We start from the raw sequence: 21752 nt of genomic DNA, 5'->3' as shown, positions 1-21752 counted from the left end.
CATAGGATTTCAAAACACGGCAAAATGCCGCAGGTTTGTGAATAGGTCTGTGAGTTCTTTTAAACTGTCAGAGGTGGGAAGGTGTGATTTGTTGGGGGGCAGGGCCGGATTAACTGGTCACAAATGTCTGATGGCCCCCCTTCCCCCCCAGCCAACGTGAATCGGGTGGTCAGTTAATAGGCTGAAGATTTTTCCTGCCATCTAAGGCAGCGGTCCCCAACCACCGGGCCGCGGTCCGTACATTCCTAACCGGGCCGTAGCCTACGACATGAGTTTTAAAAAAATGCATGCAAACTAAACTTAATTTAATTCGCAATAATGTCACGTTTTTACATGGCATAGGCCTATATGCAGTTGTTTGATTGCACGCATGTTTGCATTTTGCAAGGTCTATTTTCTTACGTCTGTCCCGCCTTCAACACTTTACATATTGCCTTCAGCGCTGCGCAGCCTCAGGTCAGCTCACTTCACTTGATCAGTTCTTGGCAAACGGTAGTGTCACACGAAGTTAGCTAAACTGCTAGAATGAGCAACAAAAAACAAGCATCTTTAGCAGACACTGGCCAGGGTGTTTAAGTTGCTAGAGCCGCTGCAGAGATTTCTTACAGAAAAAAAGTCACCGTTAGCTGCACATTTTAGTGATGAGGACTGGGTGTCAAAACTCGCTTACCTATGTGGCATATTCGGGTTGCTTAATGACCTCAACCTGTCACTCCAGGGGAGAATGACGACTGTCTTTAAACTGGCAGATAAAGTCGCTGCATTTAAAGCCAAGCTTGATTTGTGGGGACGAATGGGGACAGGGTGTATTTGATATGTTCCAAACAGTAGTGGGGGTTTTGGGAGAGACGCAGGGCCCTTTCTCTTGCAGCTGGTGCGCGATCACCTTGTTGCGCTTTCAAATGAGTTTGAGCGTTAGGCTACTTCCCATCCTCCAAAGATCCACGGCAAACCAATGAGTGGGTCCGCAACCCATTTGTCAATATCCCGAATAGTCCTAACATGTCAGCGCAGGAGGAAGAGCAGTTGATCGAAATTGCAAATGACGGTGGTCATAAGAGTGTGTATGAGGAAACCTCTCTGGCGGGTTGATCAAAACCAAAGCAGAATATCCCGAGATAGCCGTAAAAGCGCTGAAAACGTTGCTACCATTTCCCACCACGTATCTATGCGAGGCCGGGTTTTCTGCAATGACTGCAACTAAAACCAAATTGCGCAATCGACTGGACATTTCAAACACACTGAGGGTGTCACTGTCTTGTTGCAGGGAAAGAAGCACAGGGCTCCCACTGATTATATTCGTAATGCACGTTTAGTTCCCATGTTTTGTTCCCATATTTTGTTAAGCATGTTCACACTTGATAGATGTAGCTTCAAGTTGTTCAATTTTCATAGTTCATATTGTTAAATTTTCACTTCTTCAAGTTCACGTTTTTCACGTTTTTAAGAGTTCGTTACCTTCACTGTTCATAGGCTACATAACTGGAGCTAGTTCTTTTCAAGTAATGCATGCACAACACATATGGAACAGGGAACCCCCCAACCCCCCAACCCCCCCCCCCCCCCCACGGTCCGTGAAAAAAAATGGGAATCAAACCGGTCCATGGTACGTAAAAGGTTGGGGACCCCTGATCTAAGGCACCAGCGCATCTGTGAGGCCAAGTCTCACCAAGTAGCTCGTTTGTTTACAACTAACATTCCATTTAATTAAACTGCTTTATAGGCTATGCCGAAATAGTTTTCAACGTTTTGAATATTAGTGTCGGGTAAATTGAAATGTTCTCAAAGTAGCCTTATGGCTGAAAGCTGCTTGGGATCCCCCCGTCAAGCAATATAACCATACAAACGCGCTTCCTGCACTCATTGTTTCAAAAGGAGTAATTTTGGCTTTGTCAGAACTGAAGAGCTGTGGACGGCACGGCACGGTATGCCCAATGAAAATAGATTAACGCAACGCAATGCAACACAACACAGACACCGCTTCTCTCGCGTCAGTCACTGACATGAACGAAACACAGAACACGCTTCTCTCACGGCAGTCACTGACAGTAGCCTAGAATAAATGCATGGGGAAAAACACTTCCACATGACAAAGACATCGTAAAACACTGAAAGTTAATATTTTGTCACTAGCAACATATCGGAACTCCCCCTATTACCGTCGGTGCCGTATTTCCACCTTCTTGCGTGTACGTGTCACTTAGCTATATCCATTTCTATACAAACCAAGACAGCGGACTCCTAAAGAGACGCAACCACCCACACCATAGGTGTATCTAAATTAGCTATGTACCAAAGATGACATTTTACCGTGACTCAAAGAGCTGTAAACAGTGTTGTAAGGCTGCGTGTACACAACCGCTTGGAGCTCCAGTGGAATTTTAATTTCACGACAAGAATTATCGGTCTAACCATCCATGTGCCGTTAAGAACCAAACCAGATTTTGTTCAAATCTACACACCTATGGCTACTGAAAAATGTAAGGTTAATTTAGCAAATGTTATTTTGAAGTGTTAAAAAACATCGTTGTTTTAGAATTTCTGAACAAAAGTGGTGATAATTGGGGGTGTTAACGATACATCTGTCCTTTGTAAAATGTGTTATGTTCCAAGTAGCCTACGCGTAATTCTGCTGCATAAAGTTGTATGTTTATGACATTCAAGCAAGGAAAACGATGATTTGAAGACATCTGTTTCGTTGGAAGGGCAAGGGGTAGCAACAGGGCAACACAGAGACAGGCCCGATGGCAGGGTTGTTATGAGAGTATTAAAATCTGGGATAGCCTATTCTACGGCAAGACAGCGGGGGAAAGTTAAAATACGTGATAAACACGGAAAAAGTTGGCATGCATTGTTTCGGTCCCCATGCACAGGGATTATTTGTCATATTATTAATCACATATGATTATTTGTGAAATTGTGCAAACAGGCGCAACACATTTGAAAAGGAAGGACTGGTAGCATGCAAGCTCACGAAAGATTGATTTAAGAACGTTATCACAGTGTGTGGCTGTGGCGCAAAGCAGCGCGGGCGGAAGACATGCGACAATTGGCAAGGTGAGGGTCATGTCTTTTTTAACAATTCTGTCGGAGGGTCATTGAACAATTTCTAGCAGGCAAGGGAGGGTCATGCAACTTTTGACTGAAGCACTCAAAATTCCTCCGGTGGCCCCTTCAATAAATAACGAACAGTCCCTAGATTGCTGCTGGGCTATATGTCTTGGTTCATGTCCGTTCACAACTCATTGCCGTCAAACGTAGCCTATCTCGTGGTTGCATCCATTACAAACAAACATGCAATGTGAACGTCTGGGATTGGGAAGAGCACTAAATGCTCTACTGAATAAGCACGAAGTCAAACCTTTAAATGAAAAACACTCTAATAATCAAAAAAATAAACCGCTAATGAAGTAAACTTGTGACCTTAAAAAATCGTTTATCGCCTGTAACTCCGTGATAACAGGACGTAACAGGAAGGCATTTGGCTGAGCAACGGAGGTTAATATGCTCTATATTTTGTCCAAATGATGTCTGTCTATCATCGTTGCACTCGGAGAAAACCAGAATGTTTAATTTGTCCTGCGTTTCTTCTACGGCTGCAAACGGGATTCACTCGCAGTTAACCAAATATTTCTTTATTAGGGCAGGGCAGGCATTTTTCTGGCTATTAAATTATTTCTAAACCAGTCTGCTAAAGTCTGTAGTGAAGTCTGTGTAGGGTTTTTCCAGGCTCCATTTCTTTTTACGAGACACCCTGCTCACTTGAGCCACCGGTTGTTTGGGTTGTTGCAGCGTCTCACTGGGAAAATACAAATTAAAGTCGCGTGATACCGCGTGATCCCACGCGCGGACCGCGAGTGAAGCTGGCCAGGTCGAAGCACTGCCCACTGTATCTTGTTTTTTTAGACTGTTGGTTGGTAATGTTTCTCTCTTTTTTCACCTCACATGTGTTTGCATCACTGCCAAGGAACTGGGACAGTGTATTTTCATATAAAGAACATTTTGGTGTGAATAGGGTGAGCCCTGGATGGCAGAGGTGGTGGCAAAATGTAATTATATGATATTTCCTGCGGGGGCGTGGGCTTCGATAATCTCACTCCTTTTTGACCATACCTCTGTTTGCATCCCTGATGTATGTATGTATGTATGTATGTATGAAGAAAAGTGATGAAATATACAGAGACAGGTTAAGAAATATAGTGCAATGTAGACAGTAGTATACAGTTGATATACAGACGGTGGTTTAGAGTAATATGAAGTATTCCTTTATTCTGAGAGGCTACATCAATAGGCTCTCAAAACAACCCCAGCCTCACAAAACAATCCCAAACAAACATAAGGTCTTTATAGAGCAAATCCATATAGATTATTTGTCAAATAAACCAGTAAAACATAATTTGTGGGATGGAATATATAACATTCACACTCATAGCTCATATTTTTTAAAATAAATCAGTGAAAAAGTATCCTGACAAACAAGCAGGTTTTTAATGCCTTTGTCATATTTCATAATTTCAATTCCTCTGTAGGTTACCTGATAGCCCAGTTTGAGAGGTGCAAGACGCGTGACATTATTTATTTTTGCAGCCAATTACTGCTGTCATTTTATTTTATTGATTTGATTTCAGTCATAGAAGCTAAATTCGATGGCAGGCCAAAGGTAAAATCCAACGAACCACATTCAACCCGCAAGCCAATAGTTGAATAGCCCTCTCTTAGAGCTTTTGAGATATTGCCACTGCTCCAACACTGAAAGGCACTGTTACAATGCCTGGATCAAGCCAGGTTCAGCATAGCGTATGCCACTGTCTGCTCACGTTGGTGACCGGACCAGGGCAAGCACACTTTCGCAGTTCCCGCCGGAAATGCAGTCTAGTTATTGCTATTTTCCTTAAAGTAGTCTGAAAAACATTTTAAATTGTTCCCTGTTAAATGTAAGTATTATATTGTTTTGTATTTGTATGTCGCTTTGGACAAAAGCGTCTGCCATAACCATATACTTTTTTTAGGCTGCCCATTTCTTAAGTAACCTGCAAAATAAAGGACATCATGTAATGGCCTCCTTACACCAAACATCTTTGACAAGATTTGGGAAAGATTCTTGAAAGATTGGAGTCTTTTGAGTAAAGCTTGAATGGGGGGCATTAGTTAAAAGACAACAATCTTTCAAGAATCTTTACCAAATTTTGTCAAAATTGTTTGGTGCAAGGTGGCCATAAGTAGGCCTAAATATTGAGAGAAAACTCTTAACTTATAGGGTTGTCCTTTCACAAAAGCTGGAATTGTCCTTCCAATTGCTTTATTACATGCACTGTGTGCATATGCTATAACTAAAGTTGATTTAATTCCTCAGAAAAGAGCAAAACCAGCCTTGACTGTCTCTTCATTGAAAGATGATCTCAAAAATTGTAGAATAGAATCAGTTTTTTTTTTCTGTCCATCTTTCAACACTCAGCCACCACAGGGGCTTTACTTGAGTGAATTAATATGACCATCATACTCAACAGTTATTTCTTTCTGTAGGCTTCAAAGGGATACATCCTCTTGTTTGATGTTGTTGGAGGCGGTGATGATAAATACCTCTATGAACCTGTCTACCCCAAGTAAGTTGAACTTTTATTGATATAGATAATGTTTATTGATATAGTATCAATACATATTGTCCGAAAGTGCTATTGAAGTAATAACTGTTTTATGATAAAACGACAATTAATCCCTCACTACCAACAAGGAAACAGTTGACTTGAATCAGACAAGCTAATAATTATTAAGCAATTCCAAGCATGCCCCATTCTAAAGTCACGTATCAAGTGACATGCAAACTGGATGTCACTTAGCAGCTGTATTCCTCAGTTGCAGTTGCAAATGAAAGAAAAACTAAGCAAAATAAGTAACGTTAGATAAATCAATAGTTCAGATCAGTTTTGTAGTGTTCAGAAGTCTGATTGCTGAAGGTGAGAAGTGTCTGTAGTGTCTTCCAGAGGTGAGAAGCTGGAACAAGTAGGGTCTCTTTATATTGGTAGCTTAAGCTTTGTATGGTGTAGCCCAGAGCTAGGAGGTGAGACCACAGCATCTAGGATGCTCTCATCCAGCCAGGTCATGCAGATGGCAGAAGATTCCATTTACTTCCAGTTGCTTTAAACAGGGTTCCTACGCAGTATGGAAAACCTGAAAAAGTATGGAATTTGATTTGAGTAATTTCCAGGTCTGGATATGTATGGAAAAAAGAAACAAGGGTATGGAGAAATATTTGTGTTTCCAGACTATTGCATTTGCAGTACTAATCACTTCACTCAGGTCATAATGAACCATTCCTACTGTTGTGTAGCTTAACTGTCAGTCCCCATCGTCAAGATACAACTAAGATACAACTAAAAATGACCCAGCTAAATGGACGAATATTAAGCGTCATTTTTTAATTCACTTCAGTTGTCCATACCTTTGTTTTCACCGAGTTATCCCAAACCAGATGTGGCCGCAATGTCAAGAATATGGTCAGAAAATCTACCAAGAAGTTTGGAAATTTGAGCATGGAAAAAGTATGGAATTTTGAAATGGAAAATGTGTAGGAACCCTGTTTAAATCAGAAGTAAAATCTTGTCCATTTTACTCCGGCATTGTTGTACATTGGAGAGACAATGGACGATTAGGCTGTTTTCTTCACTTGGCGAGGTAGTGATTGTTGCCGCCCCGTGTAGCCTACCAGTCTGTCATCCAAATATGGACACCTATGTTTGAATGTCGATGTGAGCCCTGATACCCTTCTGTTGCCTCATGTTCATGTCTCACTCTCGCCGTCACACCAGCTGTGGTTACTTGTCTATGTCTCAGTAGCTTCGGAGGTATATTTGATGGGGACCACTCGCATGACCCTTGTATTTCACGAGCGTCTTTCTTGTATAGGAGAGCAGCATTATTTAAATAGATTGTTACTCTATGAAAATGCAAAACTAATATAAACTATCTAAACTGACTAAAACTAACTAAAAACTAAACTAAAAGTGACAGAGAGGGACAGCCTAGCATGACAGGAGAAAAAATAAGGAGGAAAGTAGCTGAAAAAAGAGCAGAAATAGTTGATAGAGCTGCTGTAACAGGCTGCCATACACCCTGCCATCACCATAACAACATGCCATCATCTCCAAGTCCGAACACCGCACACAGGCGAAGTGAATGGATTGGATCTCTGTGGGGACTGTTGTGAGTCATGGAGGAGAGAATGCTCAGATACGGAATTGCAGACCATAGATTGTACTGTGTCCGAGGTTCCATAGCTATGTCATGGGCATGAAGTATGCCAGAGCAGACGTCATTCTGATAAGTCAGTTCAGATAGCCCACATTAGTACATAGGTAAAGACAACTGTTTCCATGCAGTCAAAAATGTTCAAACTGTCCTGATTTGCAACCATGTACATGAGAGAAATACTACAGAACCACAGAAATACTACAATACCACAGAAGCTCAATTGTTTCAAAACCATAGTCTTACAAGCTGTGCAGCCTAGCCTACAGTATACGGAGCAATGGTTCACCGGCAACATGTGAAGAGATATCTAAACATTTTAAGCTTAATTCATGCGATAATACCAAATAATTTAAATAAAAATAAAATTACTCAAAATATCTATTGATTAGGAGATATTGTGACTGCCGCGCAGATTTTGTGTCAACGATTCCCGGGACGCTGAAAGACTGGGCTGCACGAAACCTGTTGGGCATGTAGCCCACAAGTATGACGCATAACCATTGTTTTTCTGTTTTTCCATTATTGATATGTCGCCCCCCCTGCCGGACTGGGTCCCCGAAAGGAGGGTAGGGCGGACACAGTTTTCTGTGAATATCTCGAGAACCATAGAGGCCTGTATGTTGGTCTCAAGGGGCCATGTCAACCCATCCCATAACCACTAATTTGATAGTGCCACCTAGTTAACTCATTGAATGCCAAGCTGTTTTCGGAAGCTTTGTCCTAGAGTGCCAGCAATCTAGACCAGTGTTTCCCAAACTTTTTTTCTGGCGACCCACTTTTTAAAAATGACAGATGATCACGACCCATTTCACTTTAAATCTACCCTGCAACCACCAATATTGTTTTAGGCCACAGGTTCTCCAACTTTTCTATGCCTCCCCCAACCATACATTGCTATAGGATCCCTGCTTTGAACACGGTTGTGTTGCATTTTGAGCACCATCAGCATGAAAAGTTGGAAATTACTACTGAAAAGATACGTTTTAATGCGCATCCGAGAGTAGGGGAAATTTTCGCATGTTGTGCAGTCGTCATTCGTCAGCATAGTAGGCTAAGCTGTTCCTGTATTTCTAAAAAAAAAATGTAGGCTACGTTGTGTTGCAGACAAATGGGTCCATAACACTGTGGACGTCAATTCCAATGTAAACAGCAAATAACTCAAGTCGTTATATTGTATTGTTGTGTTATATTATATTGTATAGTCGTTATATCAGAACAAGAGGCGTTTGCGCAATAGCCGGAAGAATGCGCCTTTACTTTGGAGTTAGCGAGGTAGAAAACGAGAGGAATTTTAAAATGCCCATTTAAATTATGGACTATAATGCACTGTTGTGCATTTTAAATCAGAAATAAGAATGTGAGGAGGTTGCTATTAACTTTAAAGATTGCATCTGCAATCGAAACTGTATGCAAATTGAATGGCCTTATGTCCGGTCTATGGATGTCTGCTTTAGTTGACAGCACGGTCACTAAAAAGTTGAGGAGCTGGTATCTATTAATGTTCGTGCAAATAGGCGGATTCATGTCCCTTGTAGTTTGCAACTGCGATGTACATGGCAGGCGCCCCACAGAACGGTTTCATTTTGAGAGGTAGATATCCATGCTGGCATCCCCTCTGCGATGCGTTCGTCCCCCAGTTTCATGCGCCAGTTTCATGAGCTTTTATGACAAAACCGTGACTGTGGTAGTTAACAATCTACATCCTAATAGAAAACTGTTAGCTTTCCTGGTATCAAATGACAAATGGTATCAGTTAGGCCTATAACACAACATAAATTGTGCTGGCGACCCAAATAAAATCTCCTGCGACCCACCTGTGGGTCGCGACCCAGACTTTGGGAAACACTGATCTAGACCATTGTTGATGATTTTTGTACAGCCACAGCATATTCTGTGTTATAGCTATGAACACAGTGCAAACCCTGTATTTCTACACGCCTCTGTTCCTGAGAAATCCCAAGCTAAACAGTGGCTAGTTTTCATCAAAATTGCTGTTTTTTTTTTCTAGAAATGGATATAACTTCTTTCATGAAATATAAAGTGCTGCCTGTAAAGATTCCGGGAAGTGACCTAGCGAGACCTGGCGAGACTGCCACCTAGTGATAGACCCACGAAAATGGCCTGGTTTTGAGCTGACGTGCAAGCGTCACTGATTCGACCCAAAGCGGCAACCGAGTTATGATAAAATGTCCAGATAAAATATCTATCTATATCTATCTATCTATCTATCTATCTATCTATCTATATCTTTTTAATTAAAAGTTCAAATTATGTTGGATGTGGTTTATTTTCTTGTCCTTAGTGTTGCTTAGAGTATAGCCTATTTGAAAAATGGTTATTTAAATTGGAGGAAATGGTTGATGACATAGCTAATGTTTAATTTCTCCGTCCTGGTCCGGATGAATGAAAGGCATGGGGGACAAAATAAGCATAAGCCTACATTACAGTTTAAGCTATGTAAACGTCCTACAACTTCGATGTTTTACAACATATCCTAAATGGTTGTTACTTGACATGAGAAGTCATTGCTACCTGTAGCAGTTTGAGTGCATCACAATCAACGAGATGCAGTCATGTCAGATGAACCGCGATAAAGTTGGTTTCACATTGGATACAAATTCGTCCCTCTTAGACAATGCTAAATGGATTTTTTCGAATGAGTCATATCCAACGTCCAATATAAAGCCATCTTTACCGTTGTATCAGACAAGTGGTAAAAAAGTTCAGCAAATTTCTCTGCTGCTGGAAATTAGTTAAATATTGTTAGCCTATGCTGTCAATTTGTGGAGCATCTGACCAACACGTTGATCTGACATGGAAATATGTAAAATGTGACTTTTGGGCAAATAGGTAATAATGATGTGCTGTTAACGTTCATAAAATAGCAATTTTTAAAAAGTTTTTAAAAATCCGATTAATTTAATTTTTAAATCCGATTTTCAGATCGGATATCGGCCCCGATATTCACAAAATAGCTGGATCGGGGATCGGAAAATTGAGCAGAACCATGGGCCGATCCATTTACGTACTTTCATTTCTTGGACTGAGCCGTATTGCGCAGAGCAACTTTGCTGCCACTATTACTTTTGTGTTTGCCATTAGGCTGCTACATCATTGTCATTATGGTTTGCCAGGCTTTATTTTTCTGGTTTACTATTCATGATGTTATTAACAACCATTTGCCATAGATTAATTACGATCTTTATGCGTTTTTTATGCATTTTAGGCAACACATGAAATGCTCATCAGTATAAACTTTGCCTGGTATCAAGAAATGCAAACGTTCACACTGCCAGTTAAAAACTTCTCATTTATTATTTAAAACCTACAACTTCGTTTACCGTTTGATTCACCACCATTCAAACTCGTTCAAACTCTATGTGAACTTCCTAGGTTCTCGTGGGGAAACCGGACTGCACCACTATGGGTAAATAGAGGGGTTTCGCGGGTGATTAATGGTGTGAACAGTACATCACTAGCATGGGATTTTTTATCTGCACAAAGCTGTGTTTTGGTGGGAGAAAAATGTTGTATGTATAAGTGTGCTTCATGTTTACTTGTTTTGATTTGTTACTTGGTAATAACTGTGAACTTTGAATGCTGCTCGAAGTCGCTGCTGGTGCACAATTGTTTATTTAATAATAATAATAATAATAATAATAATAATAATAATAATAATAATAATAATAAAAACAACAACAACAACAACAACAATTCATTACATTTGTTACATTCTGTCTTAGGAAATGTTTAGTTAGGAAAAGTAATGTTTAAGTCAAGCCTGATGCCTTTAATCTTTCCTCATGGTGAGGTATACAGATTATTAATTCAAAAATGGTATCGGATATCGACTGGGGGGTACAAAGTTATATGTACAGATGGTATAGATCAGGAATGGGCAACTGGCGGCCCTCCTCACTCAGTGGTGTTTAATGAGTTATTAGCTTTTTCCATACAGTACTTGCTTGAGTGGTTGTAGTTAGCCCTACCATTGTTTTTCAATGCCCATTTTTTATTTTCCTGATTGGTCATGGAAATTCAGGATTTTTGTCAGGGAAAAGTCATGGAACTTTACATTTGACTTAGAGTGGGAACCCTGGTAAAGATACACTAACAATAGAGCCTTTTTACAAGAGTCACTATTACCCATTGCAATGGTTCATTGGTGAATAGAAGCAATGTTAAAAATGCATTTGAGTATAGAAAATATTAAATGAATACATGTTGGTTTAATAAACCGTGCAGACATAGGCTGCTGTATACATTTAATACTCCTGATTGCTGATAGCCCAGTGGTGGACGTGCACGGTCAAGAACATTTTGTGGCCCTCTCTATCATCAAAGTTGCCCATCCTTGGTTTAGATGGGGACAATTTTTTAACTATACCCTTACAACTTATAAAACTTATATAATATCACTAAATCAGTGATTATTATATTGGTGGGAAGTTAATGTAATATGTTTTAACCTTCCCACCAACATAAGAACTTCCTCCAAATGTTATGTTGGTGGGTGTTATAATGCTACAGCTGACAACTGAATCATGATATGATAACCAGTACTAGGGATAGGGGAATACTAAACATTAACTTTAACATTGGTAGTGGGATGTTGAAGTGGTGATCAGTTTATGATGGCTTATGGTGGCTGTAAGTGGCATTCATCAGATTCTGAAATAGGTCCCCTTAAACGGACATTATAAAAAAGGTAATTCACAGTGATTGAGTTTTACTGGACCATCTGTAAAGCAGTTTATGAGGTGAGGTTTGAAAATGGTAGTACAAAATACTGAATCTAACTAGCTGTGTTGCTTTATGTATGAGCAGGGGCAGTCTGCGAGTTAAGGTAACTCCAGGGTATAAGGATGAACAGTGTGCTCCTGCTCTCAGCCTAGAGATGAAGAAACCGGTTGACCTCGAGGCCCCCATCACCAGGTAAAAATTAACATATTTTGAAGTACGATCTCTTATATCAACATTTCACTCAAGATCAACTTTTACCATTGGTGCATTTCACTTTTGTGTAAGTGTACCCAAAATATGAAATTTTTGGCACTGCAGTAACAATTTGAAGCAGTACACAAGTACCAATAACCAGTACCAATACACGATTGGGGTGTGTGTGTTTGTTTATGTGTGTGTGTTTATCTTTCTGTGTGTGTGTGTTTATGTGCATGGGTAGTGTTTGTGGTGCTAGTACTCCCTCTGAACCCACCAGGACTAGATCCATGAGCGGGCAGATTTTAAAAAGGGCATCGTAGCCTGGTTGACCCCTCTCTATCCTCAGAGAGTTGTTATTGATATGCGTATCATAACACAAGAGAAATTTGGTGTCAAGCCCAATGAACTCTGGCGGGTGCTCCAGTAATCGTAATTTGAGGCTTTCTAGTCTGACCCATGCAGTATATATAGTATAAGTATAAGTATACTCTTTTGATCCCGGAAATTTGGTCTCTGCATTTATCCCAATCCGTGAATTAGTGAAACACACACAGCACACAGTGAACACACAGGGCCAGATGTACTAACGCTTTTGCGCCCACTTCAGGCGTATTTGTTTCGCAACGTGCGTGTAAAATCATTGCGAGGTATGTACAAACAGGCCGCAAAGATGTTAAAGCGCAAACTGCCTGTCACGGGAGCTGAAAAGGGCACATTGCGTTTTTCATGGCATGCATATGCATTCATGGGAGGATCCAGAGGAAAGTGGGAGTTTAGCGTAAAGAGATGGGAGGGGAAGCGTAAATAGCTCCTAATTATGTATTCCACGGTATGTTCAAAGACTGCTTGTGAAAGCACACGTCTATTCTGCGCCTAAATACTTCTGCCTTGTAAAAGCAGGTGTTAATCCAATTGCAGTTCAATGCCTCAATAAGAGAACCTTTCAAAGATAACAGAATCACTATGTAGAACAGGAGTTTTGTAAGTAGTAGGCTACTATCAAAAGCAACCTTAACTTTCGTTGGCCTTTCGAATGTCTTACTTTTCACTTTCACGTCATTCACTTAAACTTTCCTACTTGCTAGATTAGACCAATTTTCCATAGCCTACGTGCACAAGTAGTTTGAGTAAAACTACTGATCTTCATTATCTCCCTGCTTGTTGACATCTTCTCATTTATGGTATTATTTCATGATCACTAAACGTTTGATTCTTTTTAATGTTGTCATCAGTTAACTTCATTCAACTGAGCTTGTATGTAGGCTCTGCCGTTAAGTTGTGGACGTTCGTAAATTGCGTTTATGGGCGGAGAAAGGCGCAGTTTACACTAGTTTGATAAATACGACGGAAACTCGACGGTCTGACAGCGTTCGCAATCTGCAGTTTGTCCATGATGCTGATAACGCTACGTTCTCAAATGTATGTACATCTGGCCCACAGTGAGGTGAAGCACATGCTAACTCGGAGCAGTGAGCTGCCTGCTACAGCGGCGCTCGGGGAGCAGTTAGGGGTTAGGTGCCTTGCTCAAGGGCACTTCAGCCGTGGATGTGGGCATAGGAGAGCAGTGCTCAACCACTTTCCCCGCCCACATTTTTCCTACTGGACAGGGATCGAACTGGCAACCCTTCCGTTACAAGCCCGAAGCCCTAACCGTCTAACGCCCATGCTAACGCCCATGTCTAACGCCCATGCTAACTTGAATGGCCAAAAACGCGTCAATCTCAGACCGATCAGTAAGTTTAGTCCCGTAACTGATAGTGACTTGCTAGCTCGGTGGAAGCTAACGCCTTAACATAGCTGTTTGTCTCAGCCACTATGGGATCGCACACACCATCACTAAAAAAGGATCACTACAATCCCAAACTCTCTGGGGACCAAACCGTAGGTTGGTCTGTACAAATGGGATCCTCCCATCAGGGCAATTTAAACCCTACTAGTTAGCTAGTGAGGTGCAAAAAGAGTCACTTGTTAAGGACCAAAATATCCACTAGTGAATGAGTTTTGGACCATACTAGTTAACTAGCTACATGTTGTGCTTACTAGTTAACTAGTGACATCTAAAAACACACACTAGTTGACTACTCAGGCACACTAGTTAACTAGTAAGGCGATAAAGGTTTCAGTAGTTAACATGTGGGACAGTAAACATTTAACTAGTTAACTAGTGCAAATGATGCTCACTAGTGCCTCTTTTTGGACCTTTCTAGTTCACAAGGTGAAAATACACTCTTACTAACTAACTAGTGAACATTTTTGCATGTTTTGCCTCACTAGTTCAGTAGTAAAGGCAAAATATATTTCAACTAATTATGAGGTTAATGGGTGGGGAGTTGGGCACAGGAGATACCCACAGGAGGGTAGGGAGGAATATTTCTGTGAATATCTCCAGAACCGTAGGGCCTAGGAGGACCACATTTTTTATGTTGGTTTCAAGGGGCCATGTCAACCCACCCCATATACACTCATTTGATATAGCAGCACTTAGTTAAAATGAAAAAGCAAAAACAAGGCGTTGTAATCGCTGGTATCTTTGGCTGAGATAGGGATGCAAGGGATGCAATAACGCCACCAACAACAACCAAAATCATTCATTGTCAACATTTAAACTAAGTGTGACGTTTCATTGTAAACCAAATTAAATTGCTTCTCTTTGCAAACATGTGTTCATACAGATTAATTAAAAAAAAAAATGTATTTCTTTATTTATTCATCTCCTGTCCTTCGCTGTACCTCGCTTGTAGCGCACAAATTCTCACCAGCAAAGACTCACTCATCATCGCAGGGGACGTTTTTGGCATCATTCCCGTGTTATAGTCATCAGCCAATCACAGTCACTCCAATGAAGCTTGTGCATGAGTAATGACGTCAACCATAGCAATAAAGCTCTTATCCTATCTTAGGAGATTTTTCCTAACTAAAAGTTGGTCTTTGCAGCTTTGTGAATAGGTTTTAAGAGAAAACGCTCTAAAAAATGTTAGTGCGATTTAGGACTACTCTTAGTGGTAAGATAATGCCTTGTGAATACAGGCCCAGGAGTGTCAATAAATGTGGAGGGCACCCCTGCTTCCAGCTTACCGGGATTGTCACATTCACACATGTCACAAAGCAGGACTTCTTTCTTAAACCCTTAATGTAACAAGGCCACCATTTACCATTGCATTGTGACTTTAAAGGTGCTCTAAGTCAGTGTTTCCCAAACTTTTTTTCTGGCGACCCACTTTTTAAAAATGACAGATGATCACGACCCATTTCACTTCATATCTACCCTGCAACCACCAATATTGTTTTAGGCCACAGGTTCTCCAACTTTTCTATGCCTCCCCCAACCATACATTGCTATAGGATCCCTGCTTTGAACACGGTTGTGTTGCATTTTGAGCACCATCAGCATGAAAAGTTGGAAATTACTACTGAAAAGATACGTTTTAATGCGCATCCGAGAGTAGGGGAAATTTTCGCATGTTGTGCAGTCGTCATTCGTCAGCATAGTAGGCTAAGCTGTTCCTGTATTTCTAAAAAAAAAATGTAGGCTACGTTGTGTTGCAGACAAATGGGTCCATAACACTGTGGACGTCAATTCCAATGTAAACAGCAAATAACTCAAGTCGTTATATTGTATTGTTGTGTTATATTATATTGTATAGTCATTATATCAGAACAAGAGGCGTTTGCGCAATAGCCGGAAGAATGCGCCTTTACTTTGGAGTTAGCGAGGTAGAAAACGAGAGGAATTTTAAAATGCCCATTTAAATTATAGACTATAATGCACTGTTGTGCATTTTAAATCAGAAATAAGAATGTGAGGAGGTTGCTATTAAAGGGACACCAGGCAACGTTTTTGTGTTAATTACTCATCTTCGTAAGTCGGTATATGGTTAAATGACAAATTACAGGGCGAATGAAGACTCTCTCGCCCGCCCCTACTGCCTGTAGGAAGAATATCCCGCTTGCAAGTTCAGTGTATCGTACCCGGTGACCGAAGCAGTTTCAGTTTCCATCCTGCATCCACAGCACAGAGCGAGGCTAACGAAACGCTAGCGATTGTTGCAAACATGTGTATAATGGCAGAGCCGGCAAAGAAGCAGCGAAAACCCTTGACGGAAGATGCAAAGAAAAGGAAAAGAGCTTCAGACCGAGCCAGGGGGAGTTTCGTAGAGAAAAAGCATCAGGCTTGCCTGGTGTCCCTTTAACTTTAAAGATTGCATCTGCAATCGAAACTGTATGCAAATTGAATGGCCTTATGTCCGGTCTATGGATGTCTGCTTTAGTTGACAGCACGGTCACTAAAAAGTTGAGGAGCTGGTATCTATTAATGTTCGTGCAAATAGGCGGATTCATGTCCCTTGCAGTTTGCAACTGCGATGTACATGGCAGGCGCCCCACAGAACGGTTTCATTTTGAGAGGTAGATATCCATGCTGGCATCCCCTCTGCGATGCGTTCGTCCCCCATTTTCATGCGCCAGTTTCATGAGCTTTTATGACAAAACCGTGACTGTGGTAGTTAACAATCTACATCCTAATAGAAAACTGTTAGCTTTCCTGGTATCAAATGACAAATGGTATCAGTTAGGCCTATAACACAACATAAATTGTGCTGGCGACCCAAATAAAATCTCCTGCGACCCACCTGTGGGTCGCGACCCAGACTTTGGGAAACACTGCTCTAAGTGATGTTACGCGGTTTCTAAGCTAAAACATTTTTTGTCACATACTGCAAACATCACCTCACCATACGCTAGCTGCCTGTGCCCTGAATACGCTGTAAAAATCACGTCTCTGGACAGCCCAGGATCCTAAAACGGCAACAAAAACAACTTGGTCCAGCCTGGACCACAAAAACATAACAAACTGTTCCAGCCAACCACCGACGAGATGTGCGTTTAGGAGAGTTTCAATTGCACGGGAGGGAGGGGGAGGGAGTAGCGAGCTAGCTCTCAACATAAGTGCCGTTGCCCAACGTCGCTTAGAGCACCTTTAAATGAGCAGTTCCTTTGAGCTCTGCTTTCACAGACTATTGGGTTGATTTCGATATTTTTGTTTACCTCCCTTACGTTTCGAGTAATTCTCATTTACATGTAAGCCAAATTCAGCTACACTTGTCTCATTATGTATGATTCTCTTACCCTTTTCCTTTCTCTGTCTCCATCTCTTTGCTTTCTTGATCTGAAGTCTACAGAGTCTGCCAGACGACCTAGTGGTAGCCACAGCTGATGGTTATTTGCATATCCTGCACTGGGATGGTGTGAGCAATGGCCACAAGGCCATCAGCCTCTGCACGGTCCCATTCAGTTTGGATTTGCAGTCGTCCAGAGGTTAGACTCCTCCTTCTAGCTCAAACATTTGTATTGCCTTTCCTCCCCTGGCTTCAATGTAGTGTACAGTATTTTTTTCTTTGTGTTTTGCACTGTTGGACATCCTTATTTGCACCATCACCATGACACTCACTCTCATAGAGCAATAGATCTATTCCACCATAAGTGTTCATCTCAGGAACAAAGATGCATTCACCAAATCTATGGATTTTATTTGGGGTTACAGGGTGTCTCAAAAATATCTTCTCTGCAGCGGTTATCATGTCTGAGCATTAGTTTCACAAATGGTCACCTCATCACCCAAGTATTTCTGTAACAAACTCAAGCCTAGTTGTCACCATGTCTTATGGTTCATTGAAACACACATTCATGGATAGGATGTAATGCATAGATTTATCTTTGAAGTTGGTGAAAAAAGTTGAAAGACTACCCTGTAGTGCAGAGTCTCTGTGAGTCCAAGCACTGCAAAATGTAGTGTAACAAAAATGTGCACCGGCTGTGTAATTTAATTCAACAGTCGTATTTATGTGGCTGATGCCACAATTCATAGATCTTTGTTGGTCTGCTTCAACTGTCTGATCACACTCTGATCAAGCTGGAAGGCATAGACTGGGACTAAAGTCAGCTTTGTGGGCCAGATGATGTTAAAGGGCAAAGCTGTAATCCATGAACCTGAGCACCAATTCATGACCACATACACATGCTTTTTTAATGGGTTGGTTTTGCTGATGGCTCTGCATTTCAGGTGACCTTTTATATGGAGAACATATTTTTGTGACACTCTTTATGCTTGTATATCTATCACACCATGTATTTCTGGGAATTTGTGGATGTGTGTTTTCATTTGATCATGTACTGTAAATGTGTGCCTGGGATAGGGTGTTGTAAGTATTTGTGTGTCTGCATGGTCTTCTGCTTTTCACATATACATTTCTTTTTTACTTGTAATGGATGTAATATTTTTTTTCTTCCAGCTTGAGAGTTGTACATATTTGTTAGTGAGGTCTCTGTGTGTGCCAACAGGTGGACCATGTTTAGACCTTGATGGGGTCCATATCCGAGACATGGAGTACTGTGTTACTCTGGATGGCTTTGCTGTTGTTTTTGATGATGGAAGACTGGGCTTCATCACGCCAACAGCCAACAGATTTACTGCTGATGTATGTGATGTTTCTCTGTTTTCAGTGTGTGTGTAGAGCTTAACTTGAAATTATTCAATCCCCCTTAGTCCTCAAGACATTTTTGTGATTTGCGGACAAACTAAAGAATGTGTATTAACTAAGGCCCTAGCAAACAGTTGAGAACAAAACAAAATTGACTAGAATGGCACTCGGTAGAGTGCAGTCCTGCCCAAAGTGCCTTAAATCTCTAACAGATCTTCCGCTAAGAAGGTAGTGTTTTACCACAGACTGTTTGTTGCTGGTTGGTTTGTTACACAAGCAACAAAAACTCAAGCCCTTGATCGCATCGCACCAACAAATACCAACAAATTCTTCAGACATTCTTCTTTGTTGCTGTGGCTCGTTATGATCTGATCAGCAACATAATCAGACAAACCCTTGATGCGGGCACCTACAAACCAATTATTATCAACATTCTTCAGTTAATCCTGTTTGTTGCTGTGACCGTTCATGCAACATATCTAGACAAAGCCCTTGTTGAGGGCACCAACAAATACCAACGAATTCTTCAGCCAGCCAGTCATTGATGTTGGGTGGCCGGTTATGATCTAATCAGCAACATAGCCAGCCAAAGCAAAAGCCCAATTCAGGTTATAACATGACTCTTGAGTAGCCTTTGATCACCTTATATACAGTAGCCATTGGCTTGCATTTTCAGCAGCATCAGATAACTCTTTCTACAGGTCCTTTCAGTGACCTCAAAAATCAAATTCCAAGTGTTGTGCTGGACTTTACAAAGCCTCTAACACCTATCTCTTCTGGTCTGTATGTGCTTGCCAGCCACGTTCCCTTCTGCTACCAATTCTGCATACTTTCACAGAATAGAGGAGTGTAATTTCAGTTGGGCTGTTGAGCAACAACTTTTCACTAGAATTGTCTTGTCTTGTGAGGGCAAAGGGGTTTAAGATATAGAATTCCATGAAACAAACTAAAAACACTGTCGCCACATAAATAATGATAGTGTTTTGTGCTATGATTACAGTGTGTGCGTGCGTGCGTGTGTGTGTGTGTCTACTTTCAGCAGCTACAGGGAGTCTGGGCAGCTGATGTGACTGATGGCACATGTGTAGCAGTCAATAACAAATACAGACTGATGGCATTTGGCTGTGCAAGGTATGTTTGCTCAATGAGACCAGAGGAGTATTTCACAAAAACTAGATAGCGAATTAAGCTGCAATTTTTTGGCTATCCTGGCTGAATTTAGCATTTTTCACAAAAGAGAGGGCAAATATGTTACCATGTGGATTTATTCTGTACAGCTAGATTGGTCCCGACTTATGTTGTCTTATTTGTTCAGCCAGCTGTGACCGGATTCACAAACATATTCTTAAGATAAATCTTAAGTAGTTTCCTAAGAAAAAAAATGACAAGGTCCTAAGAATCTTCTTAAATGATATTCACCAATATTTTCTTAAGAACTGTCGTGTTAAGAATTTCTTTGTTTTCTCACTCAAGATGCATGTCATTGAAATGTGTTTTTCATCGTTTCATCAGACACACACCATTCAGTGCCATTCGAAACTGACTAGCGAGTTATCTGCTACTAATAAAGCTTTGTAAGCTTTTTATGGTGTTACGCTAGTTTTGTTTACAAGTGGCAACCGTTGCTAAGGAAAAGTCATGCCTTCAAAAACACTCACGGTTAGCTTATGTTTGAAACGGTAGGCTATTACTTTCTAGGCTGAAATTTGCAGTTTTTAATAGAAAATACTGCCATTTTCTTGAGCTTTGTGTTCAAGAAATGAAACATGTTCTAAACTCTGACGTCGATGTGCATCACATGCTGCCTATATCTATGAGTCTACATCGGGTTTTCAACCAGTGGTCCGCGGCCCACTGGTCTGTGATGACATTGCTGGTGGTCCCTGACCATGGACTCAGTAATGTAGTTGCAATGTGGGAATCAATATTTTTATTCAGTGGTGGTCCTGGGGTTGCGTAATTAGTCAGAATGGTGGTCCCTGGTTCACAATCAGTTGAAAACCCCTGGTCTACATAATATCATAGGGTTGTCATTTTAATTGTGATAACCTAGCTATTTTATCATCATTAACAGAGTTGTTGCCTCTTTTGTTGTTGAGCATTTTGATGAATAGTCTACTGCAGTAGTTGATGTTAGCGGTTACACTTTCAGAGGTGTTTTCAATTAATTTGGTGATGAATGTATAATTGTGCATTCAGTTGGTCCATCACGCCTACTTTTCCCCTTACAAAAAAGAAAAAAAAAACATCCTTGTTAATCTCTATGAAAAGCTGTTGCTTACTTGGTGTGAATGACTCTATTTACTGCGTCTTTTTTATTCTTGTTATTTTGAGGAAAGACGAAAATGCACATGTATCATGAGCTAGGATGACCAGACAACGCTAGGTCAAGCCTCGCTTGATCACTTATCTTAGATTTCTTAACTCTGCTTTTGTGAAATACCCCTCAGAATAGTAATTATTTTCATACCAGAAATATTTCAAATTTTTAATGGTTGTGTGTTTGTTCTGTAGTGGTTCAGTGTTAGTCTACATGATTGAGACTACAACAGGATCGATGCAGCTGTCCCACAAACTGGAGTTGACCCCAAAACACTATCCAGGTAACTTACCGTATTTGACATTTAACTCGAGCAAACATTTGGGTAGAATTCATGTGTGCCTATTTGTTGACTTTTCATCTTTATTTTAAGGGAACATGGTTATTTAAAAAACAAATAAAATATACTCCGAAAGCCAAAACATTACACGTCTCATAGCGCTTTACAGAGTGTTAGACAATCAGAGAAAAGAAAAGAGAGTCCATGGGTAACAGGGGCGAGGAAAAACTACCTAGAATTGGAGATACATAAAGGAAAAAACCTCGAGCAGATCCACGACTCAAGGGCCTGACCCATCTGCCTAGGGTCAGTTACAGAACAGTAAGATCTGTATACATGATAAATGCATAAGTCAGGTGTACAGAATAGAACATGGTGTTTAAAGCCACCTGAGGTGTATGTTGGGATGGTTACATATCCGGTATGACAATGCATGAATCCTATTTAGTGTCAGAAAGTTCAAATAGTCCAGTGTAGGAAATGGAAT

The 21752-nt window shown here is 40.8% G+C and overlaps 1 protein-coding gene across 5 annotated transcripts in view; it reads left to right on the top strand.

The window, feature by feature from the left end:
* ric1 (RIC1 homolog, RAB6A GEF complex partner 1) overlaps positions 1–21752 on the top strand; it is a 132738-nt gene that overhangs the window by 86105 nt on the left and 24881 nt on the right. For 3 of the 5 annotated variants that reach the window (XM_076284900.1, XM_076284895.1, XM_076284899.1), the window contains exons 3-8: positions 5524–5603; positions 12073–12183; positions 17360–17502; positions 18526–18662; positions 19705–19796; positions 21180–21268. In XM_076284900.1, coding sequence (XP_076141015.1) covers positions 5524–5603; positions 12073–12183; positions 17360–17502; positions 18526–18662; positions 19705–19796; positions 21180–21268 — 652 coding nt within the window. The remainder of the gene's footprint in view (positions 1–5523; positions 5604–12072; positions 12184–17359; positions 17503–18525; positions 18663–19704; positions 19797–21179; positions 21269–21752) is intronic. The other 2 variants (XM_076284896.1, XM_076284898.1) reach the window with 2 other exon arrangements.

This window comes from Alosa pseudoharengus, unplaced genomic scaffold, assembly GCF_046254945.1.
Source record: "Alosa pseudoharengus isolate Yale_2024_CS ecotype anadromous, Long Island Sound unplaced genomic scaffold, YU_APseudo_1.1 YU_APseudo_1.1_scf_14, whole genome shotgun sequence".
Classification (NCBI taxonomy): domain Eukaryota; kingdom Metazoa; phylum Chordata; class Actinopteri; order Clupeiformes; family Clupeidae; genus Alosa; species Alosa pseudoharengus.
The sequence above is the reverse complement of the archived record's forward strand: the minus strand, read 5'-3'. Positions and strand labels throughout refer to the sequence as shown.